Source organism: Macaca mulatta, chromosome 1, assembly GCF_049350105.2.
Source record: "Macaca mulatta isolate MMU2019108-1 chromosome 1, T2T-MMU8v2.0, whole genome shotgun sequence".
In the NCBI taxonomy this organism is placed as follows: Eukaryota; Metazoa; Chordata; class Mammalia; order Primates; family Cercopithecidae; genus Macaca; species Macaca mulatta.
In genome coordinates this window covers 15,907,130-15,926,635 of record NC_133406.1, presented here as the reverse complement: position 1 = coordinate 15,926,635, position 19,506 = coordinate 15,907,130, and the positions used below count along the sequence as shown (strand labels likewise).

The 19,506-nt window shown below is 40.6% G+C and overlaps 1 protein-coding gene across 2 annotated transcripts in view; it reads right to left on the bottom strand.

Moving 5' to 3' along the window:
* Positions 1–19,506, bottom strand: part of PCNX2 (pecanex 2) — a 309,389-nt gene that overhangs the window by 145,455 nt on the left and 144,428 nt on the right. For both annotated transcript variants that reach the window (XM_028849636.2, XM_028849638.2), the window contains exons 20-21: positions 9,573–9,714; positions 4,874–5,051 (exon numbers count right to left, since the gene is read on the bottom strand). In XM_028849636.2, coding sequence (XP_028705469.2) covers positions 4,874–5,051; positions 9,573–9,714 — 320 coding nt within the window. The remainder of the gene's footprint in view (positions 1–4,873; positions 5,052–9,572; positions 9,715–19,506) is intronic.

Sequence of the window (19,506 nt, the reverse complement as noted above, 5' to 3'; positions counted from 1 at the left end):
AAGAAGCAAGATAAAGAGAGGGACCGGATGGAGGAAATGAAGGAGCGAGGAAGAAGAATGTGTGGTTGGAGGGTCACACATCTCAGGAAGGGACATGCTGGGACCCTTCTACCCTCCCCAACCGCCCCCTGTCCCCAACACACACCCACCCACATATCCACACACATGCAAGCCCAGGGCGCCATTCAGTAGAAAGTGTCCCACCCACCATCTCAATACACAGGCTACACTTAACTTGTCTGGTGGGTTCCGGCCTTGGAACTCAATATTTCCACCCCCAAACTTTTTTTTTTTTTTTTTTGTAAGATGGAATCTTGCCTTGTCGCCCAGGCTGGAGTGCAGTGGTGCGTTCTCGGCTCTCTGCAAGCTCCGCCTCCCGGGTTCCTGCTATTCTCCTGCCTCAGCCTCCCAAGTAGCTGGGACTACAGGCACCCGCCACCATGCTCGGCTAATTTTTTGTGTTTTTAGTAGAGACAGGATTTCACCGTGTTAGCCAGGATAGTCTCGATCTCCTGATATCGTGATCTGTCCATCTTGGCCTCCCAAAGTGCTGGGATTACAGGAGGGAGCCACTGCACCGGGCCCCGCCACCTCCCACCCCCCCCCTTTTTTTTTTTTTTTTTTAACCAGGTCTGGCAGACTTAAAGAGACTAGGCAATAGTCATTCTCCAGACCTCAGGAGGATTGGGGGATTTGGGGGCTTAGGGAGGTAGAGAATATCATACGGGCAGGGCCTGGGCCCTTTGGAAGCCATCTGTTTCCTTCCTTGGCCTCCTGGTGCTTTGATCTCACCCTCTCACTAATCACTTCTCTCCTCCCTTTCTACCCATAAAGCCCGAAGGATTAGAGGCAACCGACTCAAAATAATACTGTGTCCTATATTTGGGCAGCTCCTTTCTTCTGAGGAAACTGAGTGCCCATCCAAATGTGTCTTCAAGAACCTCACAGCCCTTCTGTGAGGGGGGCTGCCAGGCTAATAATAATTCTCTATTTAGTGAAGCATGAGCAAGGCTGAGCGGAGGGCTGGGGGACATCTGCAGTGGTCAGATGACAGGACCTGTTATAAGCAGGGCTTCCATGAGTCTAGTGGACAAGCAACATTTCACATTTTGCAAGTAATCGTCCCAGAGAGCAGTATTGCCTGTAAGCACAACAGTGGAGGCTTCTAGAAAGCCCCTAGGAAATACATTCAAAGAGACTTTTTTTTTTTTTTTGAAAAAAATATATTAAAATGAGCAGAATGAAAAGGAGCTATCAATTAGGACCTTCAGGCAGAATCTTTATAGGGGACCTTAACTGTGAACTTCTCCTTGATATAATCATCTTCTGTCACTAATATCCACTGGTTTTTCTCCAGGAAAATCACAGACACTCTCTTTCTTTCACTATATTCTTTTTCTCAGAGAGTAAGATCTTGCTTCTCATTCCAGAAAACTCATTGCCACCAGCTCTCTGAAGATGAAGAGTGATCAGGCATTAGCGGGAGGTGAGATTGGCCAGTACTCAGAATCCCCAACTTTCTGACTTGCCGCCTACTTTCCTAGCTTTTCTCTCACTAATTTTTCTTTTCTTTCTTTGATACTTAGCCATTATCCCAGTCTAAGAGTGGACTATTCAAATACTATGTGCCAATGCTCCCTCAATTAGAGAAAATAAGAAAGCTGCAACTCTGGTTGTATCTGAAATTATTCATATGCTAACTGGTGCTTCAAAAAGATGATGGCAAAGTGAGTCAAATGCCTGCATAACCAAGTTTTTGTGCATTTCGCTTTAGATCATGTTTGTTTGTTTGTTTGTTTGTTTGTTTGTTTGTTTTGAGACAGAATCTCACTCTGTTGCCCAGGCTGGAGTGCAGTGGTGGGATCTCAGCTCACTGCAACACCTCACCCTCCCGAGTAGCTGGGATTACAGGCACCTGCCACCACATCCAGCTAAATTTTTTTTCTATTTTTAGTAGAGATGAGGTTTCACCATGTTGGTCAGGCTGGTCTCGAACTCCAGACCTCAGATAATCCACCCTCTTCAGCCTCCCAAAGTACTGGGATTACAGGCATGAGCCACTGTGCCCAGCCTAGATCATGTCCTTGTCAGGTTCCACCCTCCCCATTCTGCACAGGATGTCGCTAAGGGTCTGCACCGACCAGAAGGATGACTGACAGCCATGCTTACTCCCTTTCTTTGTGCCTTGAAAGCCGCTTTGGGTGAGATACCCACTTCGAGCCACATATTTTTGTCAGTGGACTGCTGTCGGTGCAGAACGCTGTCAGGATGGGGAAAGATGGCCTGTGCTCCCATAAAGGAAAGCCACTCTTCTCACTACAGATATGGAATTATTTAGAAGCCAGGCTCTAGGACTCTTACAGAAAGAAACCTCACTCCTCTTCTGTTCACCTGGAGCCACTCAGGAATACAAGATGATATGAAACTGACAGTTTAGTGTGGAAAAGTGGCCACGTTCCTTCATAAACACAGTGTGTCACTTCTCTTTTTCTACTTACATACAGCTTTAAAAACACAACCTTCTATTGGAGAGTATGTTCTACTTAACTTTTTTCAGTTATATTGATAAATCCTCCTATTTATATTGATAAATAGCTCCTTTTCATTCTGTTCATTTTACTATATTTTTTTTTAAAGAAAGGCATTATTTTCCGTTTTACAGGAAACTGAGACTCAGAAAGGAATACAAACATCATTGTGTCAAAATGTAAATAATGCCTGAGTCAGGATTGAACTCTTTCTGGCACATTTTACATCTTTTTTTCTTTTTTTTTTCTTTTTGAGACAGGGTTTCATTCCTGTCATCCAGGCTGGAGTGCAGTGGTGCGATCTTGGCTCACTGCAACCTCCACCTCCTGGGTTCAAGCAATTCCCTTGCCTCAGCCTCCTGAGTAGCTGAGACAACAGGCACATGCCACCACTCTTGGCTAATTTTTGTACTTTTGGTAGAGACTGGGTTTTGCCATGTTGCCCAGGCTACTCTTGAATTCCTGAGCTCAAGCAATCTGCCCATCTCAGCCTCCCAAAGTGCTGGAATTACAGGCGCGAGCCACTGCGCCAAGCCACATTTTACATCTGATGATAAACTCTTACTCCTGCAAGCAGTGAAATAATTTCTAGTAACTTCACAAATAGTTTAAAGATTATAGGATATAATGCTACATTTATTATGTGAGATAACAGAATTTGATACGTAAGGAAGGAAAATCGCTTATGGAAGTCTGTGATTTGTACAGTAAGAAAAATGGGATAAGTTAATCAGAACAAAACAGAACTCAGCAAACAGGAAACAAATGTTTGACCAAGGCCAGGGTCTACAATAAAATACAGAAATTGGGGCAGGCTGCAGAAGTAATAGTGAGAAACCAACGGAAGATAACACAAGAGGGATGTAGGTGACTGAAAATTAGTACCCAGTTGGAGTTATAAGAGGAAATTGGGGGCCAGGTGCAGTGGCTCCTGCTTGTAATCCCAACACTTTGGGAGGCCAAGGTAGGAGAATCACTTGAGGCCAGGGGTTGGAGACAAGCTTAGGCAACATAGCAAGACCCTATCTTTACAAAAAGTCTTTAAAACAATTAGCCAGGCGTGGTGGTGCATGCCTGTGGTCCTGATTACTCAGGAGGATGGGGCAGGAGGATCACTCGAGCCCAGAAGTTGGAGGCTGCAGTGAGCAATAATTGTGCCACTGCACTCCAGCCTGTGAGTGGCATTGTGTTTGTGAAGGAGTGAGACTCTTTCTCTAAAATAAAAAACGAAGAAATTCACGTGCAATGATGGGGTGGTGGCAATTACTTATGAGGCATCTTTAGTATGATACAAGAGTTTTTGATTTTTTGTTACCTAAGAGAATCCAAGAGAAAGGCAGTAGAAGGGAAAGGTAAGTAATAGAAATAAAATAAAGATGAACAGAACTGATTAAGAGGTGAAAAGATTTTAAACATTTAAAATTTAGAAAACCTTACAATTAAAAAGATTATTAACTAAAAGGGGAAAGGTGTTGCTGAAGTCAGTCTCCACAAGAAACCCCATGGCTGCTGTATTCAACTGGGGTTGTGAGTGTGAACACCACGCGAAAGAGGTTGTATCATCACTGAGTTTATTTACCAAGAGTTGTTCCAAATTTATTTCTGTTTCTGCTTACAAACCTAGGTTTCATTACAGTGATCAGGCTAGATATGGTCATGGAGAACCCCCAAGTATCCAGAGGATTTTATTTCTCTCCCATTAACTAAACATTAGATACAAGCCCCATATATTTGCCTGAATTATAAGTAGGATTTCTCATTGCCCATGTATAAATTTGCTCAACAGATGAAATCTTGACTTCAGACAAGCTAAGCATGTTGGAAATACTCCAAGAGCCCCTGCTCTTGCATACCAGTTCTTTAAATTTACTTCAAGAGGCAAAAAGAAAAGAGAAGAAAAAAGGAAGGAAAGCAGGAAGGCAGGAAGGTGGGAAGGCAGGCAGGCAGGCAGGAAGGAAGGAAAGAAAGGAGGCAGAAAGGAAAGGAGGGAGGGAGGGAGGGAGGGAGGGACCAGAGAACTTGGTTGCTAAACTTTCATTCATAGCATTTTAAGATCTAGGGAAGTTTTATAATGAGATTGTTAACAGAGAAGAAGGTAATAAAATTTCGAGTCACACTAATGGCTAATTCATTTTAATTAGTGATTTTTAGCAAATAACATGGCATACTTACATTCCATGGGCAATTTTCCCCAAATGGCAGCCAGAGTTTAACATACATGTATAATTCAATTTCATATCCTCCCATAATTTTTTAATAAAGAATAAGTTTTAAACTCTTAAATCATTTGATGAGAACAGCTCCCTTTAAAATGTTAAAATGAAGAAAATAGCTAATTCACTTGCCTTGCTAAATAAAATGGACACCATGAAGAAATCCAGTAAGAAGCTCTCTGAAATATCTTTGTAGTCAAAGTGGAAAAAGATGACAGTGAAGCTTAAGTTAATAAACTGGTAAACTGGGTTGCAAAATGAAGTCCGCAACAGTTTCATGCCAGCAATGATCATCAGAAAAATGTCCCAGCTGTTGGAAACAAAAGAAAAGATGCAATCAATGACAGCATGCACACTGCTAGGTGAGCTTCATTCGCTCACATTTCTCCAGAACTGATGGTGCATTACGCACTTCACAGGCACAAAAAGTCAATCTAGGGGGCCCCGTTATTGTCTGTATTTCACAGGGGTATAAACTGAGCATCAAGGAATTTGAGAAACTTGTCTAAGGTCGCAAAGGGGCAGAACATAAACAGAAATTCAGTCCTGAGTGACTCTCAAGCACATTGTCTGCCATTACAACAGACGTTTTCTTTCCATCACATGCTTTTCAAAGTCCCTCATGTTCTTCAGCAAGGGCACAGAGCTCCTTCTGAGCTTGTCTGAATTCACTACTGCAGTGATGATGGACATTTCCCAGAAAGCCTCGTGCCAAATGAGAAAACAGGCAACATGCTCCCCCTGCTAGAGTCAGCTCAGTGTATGGCTCTTCACGAGGAAAGAATCCAACTGGAACAGTGACATAACAACAGATAGGAAATTCCGAATAGAGAAAATAATCCAGTATCTTCATAAAGCCTTTTCTATTTCTACATATTAACTTCTAATGTTTCTCAGAATATTTGTCATCCTAGTGAACATAAGGTTTCTGCTCTCCCTTTTTGTTGTTTAAAATTATATCATCAATGTTTTCTTCTCCCATGGAATGGGCCTTTTCAGTTAAGGAGCTCAGCAAAACAGTTAGGTGAAGAAATACCCTTCTAAGATTTTGCTTTGAGGACTGAAGTCCTGAGTGCTCTTGCCTAAGGGGTTAGATTGTTATTATCTACCCACGTAGGGAGTATGTGTCATGTGTACAGTTCTCCAGATGATAAGGTCAACAATGAACAATCCATCTTGAGATTGGAGGACAAATGATCACATCACAAAGTAGCCCCAGAGAGCAGGCAAGTGCCTTCTTGAAGGGCCTGGCTTTCTGAAGAAAGGCACTGCACATTTTCACCAGATTCCCTCCAATTCTAATGTGCTAGAATATTTGGCAACTGCAAGACAGAGGTGGGAAAATTTCTAGAAGATGGTTGCACTTGTAAGAGAGAGGCTTTCTTTCCCTGGCTCAGTATAGAAAACTGGGGCCATGCCTCCATTTCCCTAAACCTAGAAGAATCTTGGACTCAGGACCCTTAGCAGCATTATGAATATCTTATCTCAGAATGAGGTTATTTAAGAAGTACAAAATTGTCATTTTTGTCATAAAAAAATGTTGGAAATTCCATATGCCTCAATCTGCTGTTTTTTGTGCCTTCAGACCTAGGACTGCATCTGTTTCCACCTTGCTCCAGCATGTGTGAGGTGAGGTTTGCCCAAGGCCTTGTACGGCAGGCTTGGATTTGGCATCTGAGAAAAACTAGCAATTGATTCCAATGCATACTTCAGATGGGGAAGTTTGTCTTTAGCCTCAACCCAGAGCCCTCAGTGTTCCTGCAGCAAGGCTGAACACTGCTCCATAACTGGCCTTCCTTTTCCAGTGCGCAACTAATGCCCAGGATGAAAATACAGTAGGAAAAAATGACTTCAGGTCCATTTGCCTTTGACAACAGCCCAAGGTACAAAAACCCCTGTGGGATAGCCAAAGCCCTGTGGAGAAACCCCAGTGATAACGTATTTGAAGACTTAGGGATATTTTGGTTTCCAGGGGAGACTGCTGATTTTCTGGGTGATTCGGGCAAAATCCAGATGAGAAGCAAATCTAACTTTCTGTTTCTGTGACCAACGTTCCATGACCTGCATCCATTTGATATTTAGTAGGGACGACTGGTTCAAGCTGAGGGAGATTTTAAGGACTCATGTGCATGACTTTGATAACATTGCAATAGGAACGGCTACCATTAATGGCTCATAGATCATTGTATACAGCAGGTCCTCAAATAACGTTGCTTCATTCAATGTTGTTTCAGTATAACATCGATGGGAAAAAAAAAATGGATTCCTGGCCAGGACCCCACTGTCAGTGTGGAGTTTGTACATTGTCCTCATGTCTATGTGGGTTTTTCTCCGAGTTCTCCGGTTTCCTCACACATCCCAAAGGTGTGCACAGTAGGTGCTCTGATGTGCTGATGTGGACCAGTGTGAGTGTGAGTGTGGGTGCGAGTGTGTTCTGCGATGGGAGACGTCCTGTCCAGCATGGGCTCCCACTGGGCACCCTGAGCTGCCAGGACAGGCTCCAGCCACTGGATACACTGAATTGGAATATTTGGATAAATAACTATCTTACTTGTTTGTATTAATCTTTCCTAAATGTATGTATTATTCACATTTATTTCCATGTTTAACATTAGAAGTGTTTTGGTCTTTATTTAGAAGTTTGGTGATGTTTTTGTGACCAGAAATATGCTATGGAACTTAACTCTTGTTTCTATCAATTAGCCTATAGTAAAATTTGTTTTATTTGGTTTTGTATTGGTTTTGATTAAAGTCACAGTTTTCAAGAACGTATCCAGGATGTTACGTGAAGATACACCACACTTAGCTGAAGGTTTTAGAAAGGCTGAGGTAACAATTGGTGAGCAATGCCCTGGAACAGATGGAGAGAATCCTCTTAGATTCTCTAAGAAACAGAAACACCTAACAAACACCTAACAAGATACCCCAGTTCACCAACTCATTAATTTACCAAACCCCTACTTGGTTGTTCATGCATTCATCCTTCTAACACTTACTAGTGGTTTGCCATTGAATAGCTGAATAAGAAACAGTGCCTGCTGTTGAAAAGCTCACTCTGTGACTGTTTAGTACAATGGTTCTCAAAAATCACAGGGAGGGGCTAGGCTTCTCTAGTTTAGAAAAGGTCTCAAGGTGATACTGATACAGGGTTTCCTGCTATCCTGTTTGAGAACAGTTGGTCTAGTAGGGTGCCTGAAACCTCAAAAAACGTTTTGTTTTTACTTCTACAGACGCATCAGGAATAGAAAGGGATTTCCAGTTCTGGGTTCTGAGTGAAACAATTGCTGATGTTATCATCTGGGCGTTGAGGATATTCAGAGCTACATAGGTAAGGTGCAGCTTTCTGACTTTAGTGTCTAGGAAAAAATTACAGGGGATGGAGAATAATATTACTTCCAAATGGACCCTCCCTGAACTGTTTATTTGACTCTGCTGGAGTCTTAGCCCTTGCATCTGCCTTCTCTAACAACTTGGCTTCAACCCCACAGGCTTAGCTCAAGGTCCTTGTCCTGAAGTCGAATAGAGAAAACTTGAAATCCTTTAGCTGGATTTTCCAGAGTGGCACTGATACCTTCTTTGCTACTCTGGCTTTGAATGTGTGTCCCCATTCGAGAAACTGAGGCTCTGCCTTGTTCTCGGGGGGAGTCACAGGGTCAACTAGGACTGTACCACACTGGGAATTCCTGCCCTAGAGAAGCTCACGATGTTCTAATTCTGACCATCTCCTAGATCGGGTCCCACCTAAACTGTATAAGGGGTCTTAAGTCCAGCTATCTGCTTTCTTAAATCCAGTGAGAGTAATTCTCATCCCTGGATTTGAAGTCTAGAATTTTAAGTATCAAAGGACATAGAATTCTTGCCCTGATCTAACAGAAACAGGTCTGGACTAGAAGGAAGGCAGAGTCCAATCAGGACAGGTTATGGGATCATTTCATTTAGTGTCTGCTTTGTGTGACTATGAATCTACTCAAAGTCCAACAGAGTATTAAAATGCCTTTTATCTTAGCCTGCTCAATCTTTGAAGAATATTAATTAATTTGTCCTCATGACATCCTGAAAGGAAGAGCAGGTTTGAATTAGTATGTTTGGGATTATGCATTAGGGTTGACTTGGATACATAGTGTTTAAGCAACGTGACTAATGAGCAAATCTGGGAAAGAATCTCTTTTATACCTTCTACTCTACCAACTTCTTTGACCAGCAACTTTCACCTTTCATCAGAATGACAAATCTACAGACTATCAAGGAGATTTCCATGTTGTAAATTAAGAATTAATTTTAATATATGAAACCAGTGACTTGACTGTACATTGTTAATGCTTTGAAAGACATGGGCATCTGGACAGTATGAAGTCTCTGTGCCAGTGTTTAAATTACGAGGCTTCTCTTGATAAAGAGACAGCAGTGACAGTGATTAATTTCCCCCTCCCACAAGCACAAAATGATAGAGTATTTGCTAAATGAAATGACACGAGGCAGTTCATAAAGCTCTAAGCATGATGTTAAGAACTCCAGGAATCCTGGACTCACACTGTGCTTCCGTCTTCTTCTTAAGGCTCACTGACTAAGCTTCTGCAGGATGATTTTCAAATCTACTGACATTTATTCACAACATCATTTCAAGCAGATCTAACTTCATTTGCACCCCAGTCACTCTACAATAACTGTCTAGCTCCAGTGGGTTTTGAGTAAAAGACCACCATGGCTTATTTTTACATGGCCAATAACAGTCGGTAAAGGTTGGCTTCTTCTGCAAACTGTTTACAGAAAATTCACTCAATATTGAAAATGTGACCCAAATCATTATGAGGATAAACCATTAACCACTTACTGGGTACCAAGTCTCCGGTGATTGCTTATTAAAAATGCATCAATAGTGAGGGCATTCAAAATTAGCGCTGGGTACAAGATGTATTTTTCAAAACACTGAAGCCAAACATAGAGTCTTTCAAACCACATTAAATGGGCGACATCTGAAAGAAATATAAAAACCACTTAGAACAACCACCGATCAAAGTATTTTTCTTTAAGTAGAGGTAATAATAACTAATATCCCCCCTTTAATTCAAAAGCTGCTAATTAAGAACTCATGATACTAGACATGATATACCATACCATTTTTTTCCAGGCAGCAACTGTTAGCTTTACTTCTACACAGTTCATAAATAATAATATCCATATAGTAATATAGGCCAGCATCCCAATTTTTCAAGTCAATTGATTTCTTCATACATAATTTACTGAGACCAATGAATGGGCTGTCACATAGCATCAAGTCATCTTAGAGTAGTAAGGGTGGAAGGTGAAGGATGAAGAGTTGGAAAAAATCCCATATGTCTATCTCCTTTTAAGCTAGGGTTCACTTCTGTGGCTGAAGCTAGTTTCTGGGCTTTCTTCTCTTTTTAATCTTTAAACCACAAACAAATCCCTGGGCAATGTATGCAAATAAAACACAGCTGACTCCCAAACCCCAGCCACTATGAATCTATTACCTTCTTCTGAGTGCTTACAACAAAGGAAGTACCATAAAGATTGAAGTCTATTCCCATTAAGGGCTAAGGTTTTAAGTTAGACCAACCTGGATTTGCATTCACTCTCTACCAACCACTAGTGAATGACCTTGAATTATTAGCTTCATCTTTTTGAGCCTTAGTTTTCTGTGTCCTGACCATCCTCTGAGTCTGCTGAGGGGGAGGAGGTCCCTTCTGCCTCCTACTCCTCATGGCAGGAGATGGGGTAATGAGGAATGCATGCTTGCCCATCTGGGAACCCGTGCTTTTCTCTCTGGGGAGGAGGAGCAGCTGGTCTGAGTGGTCAGAGCACAAACTTGCTTAGGTCACATTCAAGGGTGGGGAAATGCTTCATCCCTGCCTCTCGGATCTGGAACGAGAGCCAGGACTCTTCTCTGCTTCCCACCTTGAGGACGGCGCAGCAGGTTCAGGCCCAGGGCCCTGGAGTAGGCCCCTCTCATTCCCTGCCCCCTCCTCTCTGTCTGTCAGTAACTGGGAGGCTGCAGTGGGCCCCCATCCACCAGCAAATGAACCATCTCTGCTGTGGGCTTCATGCTCTCCACAGCAAGCCTCAAAGCCTAAATCTGCAAGGTGGAAGGCAACTCCATTACACTTCTGGAATCACATTCTTCAACAATTTATAGTGAAAAAACAAACAAACAAACAAAAAACTATACCCTACGATGACCTAGAGTTAAAAAGAGTTATGTAGTTTTTACATTGGGTTGCACAAGAACAACTCACAAAAGAGAAAAAGTTCAAGCTGGCAAAACAGCCTGTTCCTTCCGGTTCTCTTATCCAGGATTAGCAGACAAATTGTTTCCGGTCAGCTTCACTGGGGCTCTACATGACGGATCGCAGGAAGTACCATAGACACACACACACAAATAGAAACTATTTTACTTTCTACTAGATATGGCTCATATTTCTGTGTAAGAATATATCATCTTTGTAACTCAAAAACATAACTACTTTCATTTGATTAAAAATATTAAGACAGACCGGGCGCGGTGGCTCACGCCTGTAATCCCAACGCTTTGGGAGGCCAAGGTGGACAGATCAATTGAGGTCAGGAGTTCGAGACCGGCCTGGACAACATGGTGAAATCCCGACTCTACTAAAAATACAAAAGTTAGCCAGGCATGGTGGCACGTGCCTGTAATCCCAGCTATTCTGGAGGCTGAGGCAGGAGATTCACTTGGACCCAGGAGGCAGAAGTTGCAGTGAGCCAAGATTGCGCTGCTACACTCCAGCCTGGGTGGCAGAGCGAGACTCCATCTCAGAAAAAAGAACATATATATATGTGTGTGTGTGTGCGCGCGCGTGTGTGTGTGTGTGTGTGTGTGTGTATATATATGAAGAGAGATTTGTCATTCAGAAATCTTACTTGAAAAGAATTCATCCGAATGGGCTAGGAATGGTGAGAATAGATAGAGTGAAAGTCCTTCAAGATATTGGAAATAAAGTATTATGAGAATAAACACTCCAACAATCAGCTTAATAAATAGAAGAGACAATGAGAAATCATCCAGATAAAAATAAAAAGAAATTTTAGTGCCAGATGAAACAGGGAGGAAGAGTGGGAGGAGAATCAAGTTCAAAGAGCAAGGATGTTGTGTAGGAATTCAATGTTGAATATTCTTAATGGACAGAGTATAATTTTTTCTGGAGTGGATCTGGAAGTGTGTTATTTCACAATGAATGTTTTATACACAATAAAGCCTAGGTATATTAGACATTTTACATATAGATTAAAGGATTTTAATCTGTTGTGAAAGTATATGAAAATTTAAAAAAATCTTCAAGACCCCTCCCAGCAAATGACTTTGACCTCTACTTTCTAGAGAAAATAAAGTCTATGAGGTATAAATTCCCTCCAACGACGAATTCATTTCTACTCATATCCACTTCTGGCTCCTCCTGAAGCCAAGCTCCACCAATGTCCTGCATCCTATGCTCCTGCCTTCTTGGTTCAGTAGCCACTCCCTGCCTTATCACTAGCTCTTTCCCAAGGCAAATTGCAAGATCCCAGTCTTCTCTGTGTGGAAAACTCACCTTCCACCCTGAACCTCCTTGTAAAGCTCACTTTGGCCTTTTCTGTACTTCTCAGCTTCTTGGAAAGCTTGTCAATATCTGATGTTCCCACTTCTGTGTCTCCCACTTACTGGGAACACCTCTGCCCCTGGGTATTTGTGGCTACCTTTGCCCTGACCTGCATGTGGCAGGGCCTCCTGTGACCTCCAGATGGTCAAATAACTGATACTTCTCAGTCTCTCTTACTGGACTTTCCTGAGGCATAAAACATCATTAAATCCTTTCGTCTCTTGAAAACTCGCTCTGCCCTTAGCTTCCCCATCCCACCATCCCTGACTTTTGCTCAAACCTTTTGCCCTACTCTTCTCCCATTTCCTCTGTCATCTCCTCTTCCCCTATCCCTGGTCATCGGCTTTCCTTCTCCCCGTTATTTTTCTTATCCTCTTGAGCTAATGTCTTCAACACCCGTAATTTTAATTATTACTTCCATGCTGATGACACTCAAATCTGTAACTCACTATCGCATCTTTCTCCTGGACTTCAGATCTAAATAATCAACTGAATAGCTTCATCTGATGTCCCAAAGGAACTTTCAAATACAACATGTCAAAACCAGAACGATGTCGACCTGTACACAACTTCTCTTCCTCATACATTCTTGCATTCTCTTAGCCATGCAGACAATGACCCAGAGTCATCCTAAACCAGCTCTTCTCACTTCTCATAGCTGTACGTTGAAATCACTTCAGGGCAAAGCTGAAAAACACTGTCCTAAATGGTGATTCTCAAACATCAACATGTAAATAAGTCCCTTGTTAAGATGCAGAGTCTGATGCAGTAGGTCTAGAATGGAGCCGGACATTCTACATTTCTAATAAACTTCTAGGTGATGTGAATACTCCTGAACCTCAGGGAATACTTTGAGGAACAGCAGAGCCAGCAGTGCCAGCATCCCCTAGGAATGTGTTACAAATGCAAATTCTCAGATTCAATCCTAGACCCACTGAGTCCGAAATTCTGTGGATTGGGCCCTGGGCAAGGAATCTGTGTTTTGACAAGTCCTACAAATGATTCTGATACATGCTCAAGTTTGAGAACCATTTTCTGGAAAGTCTTCCTCTATACATGGAGATTAAAGGACTGAAGGACTGTGTTGATTCCATGTGCTTACTCTGCATATCTATTCCTTCTTTTCTGTCTTCCATGCTCTTAATCACTTTTGTCTAAAAAATTATAATTATCTTTTATGCAGATAAACTGTTTCCTAACCCAGCCAGATGTGTACACTGTATTCCAATCCTTCTTATCTGTCTACTTGAGGACTTGTCTCTTGCAATGATCCCCCATTCTCCTGCATTACTTGGGTTTTTTTCTCTTTAGCGAATCATTCTCATCAGAAAAAAAAAAATTGCTATAATATCTTCCATTAAAAATATGCCCCAAGTCTAGGCAATATAAGGAGACCATGTTTCTAAAGAAAGTTTAAAAATAAGCTGGGTGTCGTGGTGCTTGCTTGTAGCCCCAGTTACTCGGGAGGCTGAAGTGGCAGGATTGCTTGAGCCCAGGAGGTTGAGGCTGCAATAAGCCGTGATTATACCACTGCACCCCAGCCTGGACAACAGAGCATAGACCTTGTCTCAAAAACATTAGAAAAAATACCCTCTTTTGGTCCTATATTTTCTTTCAGATGCTGGTTATTTTCCAGGTAGTACCTGGAAAATATTTTCATTTTTTAAAAATGTAGCTACACTCATTTTCTCAACAACATTATCTTTCTTTTCAAGTTTACTCCAGTCAGGTTCTCATCAAAACCTAGTTATAGAGTACATAATTAGGTGTAGAACTGATAGGTTATCAGGTGTGCATATAGCAAGCTTCAGTAGATAATGACAAAGAATTGTCCAAAGGTATTGTGCCAATTTACACTCCTGCAGATGGTACAAGAGAGCTCCTTTTTGTTCCACATCTTTGCCAAAATATTTTCTCTCTTCTTAATTTTTGCCATGCTGGTGCGTGTAGAGTGGTATCATATTATGGTTTGATTTTACATTTCTTTAATGACTTATGTAGACAAGTATGTTTTTACATGTTTACTGGCCATTTGGATGCACACTTTTGTGAAGTAGTTCTTCATTCTGTTGCTTGGTTCTTTTTCCTATTGGATTATATGTCTTTTCCTTATTGATTTTTGGGAGCTCTTTATACATCCTAGGTACGAGTTTTTAGCCAGTATATGTATGAAGAAAATCTACTCCCATTTTACGGTTAGATTTTCATTCTCTTAATAGTATCTTTTACAAAAAAGAAATACATAATTTTAACATGTTCCAATTCCTTCATGCCATCACTGTACCCTATGAATTCTATAATTTTAGTAAGTGTCACATCATAGAGTATTCATTTAAATACAAATCTTCCCACTAGATTCTGAATTTGTTAAGGGTATGTACTGTGTACCTACTAGAATGTCTGCCAGAGAGTTGGGGTTTGGTAAATGTTTATTACCTTATCATTTTTAGTGGCTGAGGGAATTCTGGATAATTACATTTAACAGAGGGTCTAGGAAAAAAAAAAACCAACAGTCTTTTTGAAGTACTTTTCTGATTACAAAATAAAAAAATGTAACTATAACATATTAAATGACATTTCCTATTTTAATCTCTCATAAAGTACAATCAGTTACAGCTAAGTTTCTTTCTGTACAAAATTACTTGTTCTGATTTCTCAATTTATAAAAGATCAACAGTGTCAGATTAAGGCCATCACATCAAATGCAATTCAGCCTGCTTATAAAAATACATTTACAGAGTTCTATCAACATTTGTCACCAATTCAGAGAGACATGACAACCTTAGCTAGATTCCTGCCAAAAAAAATGTAAATGAAGAGAAATATAAGCCATCTCTTCTCAGTGCTATTAGAAAAACATATGAATTAAAGGAAACATTTGAGTGGCTGGGTCATCACTGTAGAACAGCCTGGGCACCATTTGGATGGGGGAGTAAGAACTAGATTTTCAAAAGCTTGTCACATTTACTTTTAGAAAATGACATTTTCCAGTGAGTGGAGATAGATTGATTTGAGTGGAGGGACATAATCCCATTACAGTCTACGAGGATTTACCACAGGTCATGGTAACAAAAGTAGGTTTTTCATAAGAATTTCAGTTTACTCATCTCAGAAACATATAAAGCAATGAATTTCAAATAAAAGAGACAGCACTGATAAGCTCTGAATTCACTATCCATGTCTTTCCAAATATTTGAGAGTGAAATACTTATTCAGTGAGATTCTAGCCATCTGAACTACGGGGGTGGTGTGTGTGTGAGCATGTGAAACTATGGTCGACCCTTGAACAATGGGGATGTTAGAGATACCAACGCTTGCATAGTCAAAAGTGCAAATTTAACTTTGAGTCCCCCAAAACTTAACTACCAGTAGTCTAAGGTTGATCAGAAGTCTCACTGGTAACATAAACAGATGATTAACACATATTCAATCTGTTATATGTATTATATACTGTATTCTTACAATAAATTATGCTAGAGAAAAGAAAACGTTATTAAGAAACTCATAAGAGAAAATCTATTTCCCGTTCATGAAGTGGAAGTGGATCACCATAAAGGTCTTCATCCTCACCATCTTCTCCTTGAGTAGGCTGAGGAGGAGGAGGAGGAAGAGGAGGGGTTAGTCCTGCTGGCCCAGGGGTGGCAGAGGTGAAAAGGTGGAGGAAGCAGAAGGGAAGGCAAGAGAGGCAGGAGCACTAGGTATAACTTACTGAAAAAAAAATCTATTTGTTAAGAGGACCACACAGTTCAGACTCATTCGTGTTGTTCAAGGTCAACTGTGTATCATAGACACAACTTTAAGGCAAGTGATTAAAACATTTAATCTTTAGGAAGACTTGGACTGTAAGTACCATTCTGCTATCTGACATTAGAACAGTATTTTGTTGGCAGGCCCTGCATTCTATATGGCCACAATAACACATATGGAGATGGGCTGAGGCCAGGGATCTTTACGAGGTGATAATTGAGTCTCTACTTAGAAGCAAAGCAGCTATAAAGGAGCTCTACATTGGACTTTCGAAGGGAAAAAAATCTTTTAGGGAACTGGACACCAGTTAATTCATAAGTTACAAGACCTTTACTATTATTTTTATAGGAACAGGAGAGTCACAAAAAAAGACTGAGTTAGAAACCAGGTTGAATTGCTAATTCAGCTCTAGTTTACTGCCCACGGTACTTCAAAGGAATGAAAGTGACAGCTGCTGACATCTAAATGTCATATAAAAGTTACCACATGCTTTCCATGGATTAATTCTGCATCTCTAGATAAGAGGACAGCATATGTGTTTACACTATGAACATACACCGGCAAGCAGAAATGAAAAAAACATTTCAGGTAAAGATTCATCCCAAGGCATGGTTTTCCTGGTGAGTGTTGAGTACAACATCTAGCCAAAGCAGAGATGAGAAAAGGTGAGGAAACAAGTTAAAATAAATATCAAGAAATGACAGAGTAGAGAACAAATCCCAGAGATCACCAAGCCCCAACTTTTTACTTCAGGTTCCGTTAATGCGGCATATTGACAGGATGTTAATTTCACTTTTTTTTCTTTTCTTTCTTTTCTTTTCTTTTTTTTTGAGATGGAGTCTCACTCTGTTGCCCAGGCTGGAGTGCAGTGGCAGGATCTTGGCTCACTGCAACCTCTGTCTCCCAAGTAGCTGGGATTACAAGAGTGTGCCACTACGCCACGCTAATTTTTTGTATTTTTAGTAGAGATGGTGTTTCACCATGTTGGCCAGGCTGGCCTTGAACTCCTGACCTCAAGTGATCCACCCACCTCAGCCTCCCAAAGTGCTGGGATTACAGGTGTGAGCCACCATGCCCGGCCTTAATTTCACTTTAATTCCTACTTATCTTAGAATCCTCCTACCAATCTCAGCAATTTATTCTAATGACGCGCTTCAATCTCTAGATGAGGAAAACATTTAACAGATAAATGGAACTCATACTGAATGTTTATAGCTGGAAGTAAAAAGGGACACAGTGAAAGATGAATCATAATGTAAGAAGAAGCTAAAACAAAAGTGTAAGTCCAGAATTCTGATTCCTCAAAGATTAAACTTACTCCTTTCATAGACAACAACCATGAAAAGCTAGAAAAAGGAGAGACTGCGCATGCAGCAGCATGGTAAATGTGCTCCCTGCATCCCCAGATTGTGTCAGGGTTCACACAAAATAAAGTTAAAAAGAAAATCTTTGCAATGATATTTTGTAACTGCCTTTCTGTAATGTCCCAAATACGCAAAGAGACCATAAAAAAAAAAAAAAAAACCTTTAGCATGATAATTTCTCTTTTCTCTGGAATATTAGGCTCTTGAGAAAAAGAATGAAAACTAATTATACCATTTACAAGTTTATGTGTAACTCATTACAATTAAAAGCTTTAAATTTTCTTAAAGGGTTTTCGGGGTTGTGTTTTGTTTAGACTCTTTATGCTACTAAAGTAAGTTCGTCTCCATAATTAAAAGTTAGTAAAAATCCTCAGGATGTTTTCAGCTTTAGAAAGACAATCTTCACCAATTCAAACCTTGAATTAGGATTTAAGTTGCAAGGATACAGGGCTTCCTGCTGTATATGGGCCAGATGCATTTCAATGGGGGTGCGGCTTGAATCAACTATCCCTGGTGTCACCCCTGAGGCATCTAAGGCAGAGAGACTCTGCAAAGTGAAATGAACACATCTGTGCTGTTACCATCCCTTTATTATAGACAATTGCTTTTTTCTGTAAGCGTTTCTCACTCTCATCTGTCTTCCTGGGTCAAATCTCAGCTGTCGTCAAGTTCTTAGCACTAACATGTACACATGTTGTTTATTCTCTAGAAATAGGCTTCACTTACAAAACCAGTAGCACGAATGGAGGGTAAAGGAAGTCACATCATCCTTGCTGCTCAAAGCCCTTGATCTCTGTTTAGGATGAACCCATGGTCCATCATTTTTTCTTTTTTAAGTAAGCAAATTCAGGGCTGCCCATGGCCCAGTCCCATGCCTGCAATCCTCTTCCGCCACTTATCCTTAGACCTCAATTTATATACTTATATATGTATATAAATATATAGATGTATATATAAATATATATGTATATAAATATATACATATATTTTTTTAACTCCATTTCCTTTACTTAGTTGCAGTGCTATTCTGGTTTCTTTCTTCTTTCTTCATTTTTAAAAACATTTTAAATCTTTAATACATCTGCAAATTCATTTGATACAAAGTCTAACTCCAATTTTTTTAATGTTCATTTCCCCAAAACCATTGATTTTTTTTCGTTAGTTCGGTGGGAATAAAAATGTATCCTTCACATTTCCTCAAAAAGCGGGAGAAACTTGGCAGAATCAGTGTGGAATGTGCCTTCTCTTCTTGACAGAAAGGTCCTCAATTAACACAAAAGCATAATAATAATATTTAAAACTGAAAAAGCAAATGGAACCACTTGTACATTTTTTACATGAAAAAGGTCAGACCAGTATTTTTACATGAAGAGGGCTAGGAGAGAATTCCAAATGCTCTCACTGTGGCCACAGGGTAGACAGAGCCTCTCGACAGAACAACCGTCTTGCCAAGAGCAAGGACAACGTGCTTACTTTTGCATCCTCAACGCCCAGAACAGTGTCTAGGACATAGCAGGTGCCCAATAAATGTCCAATTCAGAAGAAATCCTCCCTCAAGGAAAGTGTAATATGTATGTTATTTAAATTACAAGGTTACTTAAAAACACCAATTCTATTTTCTCTATGGCATATCCATATATTATCCTATCATAGAGAGTTATGAAGGTTAAGCTCCTTCTGATAAGATTCCAACAGACCTACTTTAGGGAGATTGAGTCAGGGCTCACCACAGTGGCCACATCAACTGCAGCTGAGAACTAACATCATTCTTCAGAATGGTCTCTTTAGCCCTTCCCATGTTTGTTGTGCTAATAACCCAAAGCCACTGTGGGACCATCGTGCGTGTATTGCATGCTGCACATTAAAACTTCCTGATTTTTAGTGTTAGTTTTTTAAGTATCCCTCCTACTACTGACCATTCATTGTAGCTCCATATTGCATTAGGTTTATCAGTAGTTTAACAGAACCCTAATGGGTCTTGGATAAACACCCTGTGGCTTGCTGAAGAGCTGGAATCTGAGGCTGGCAGCTAACCATTGAG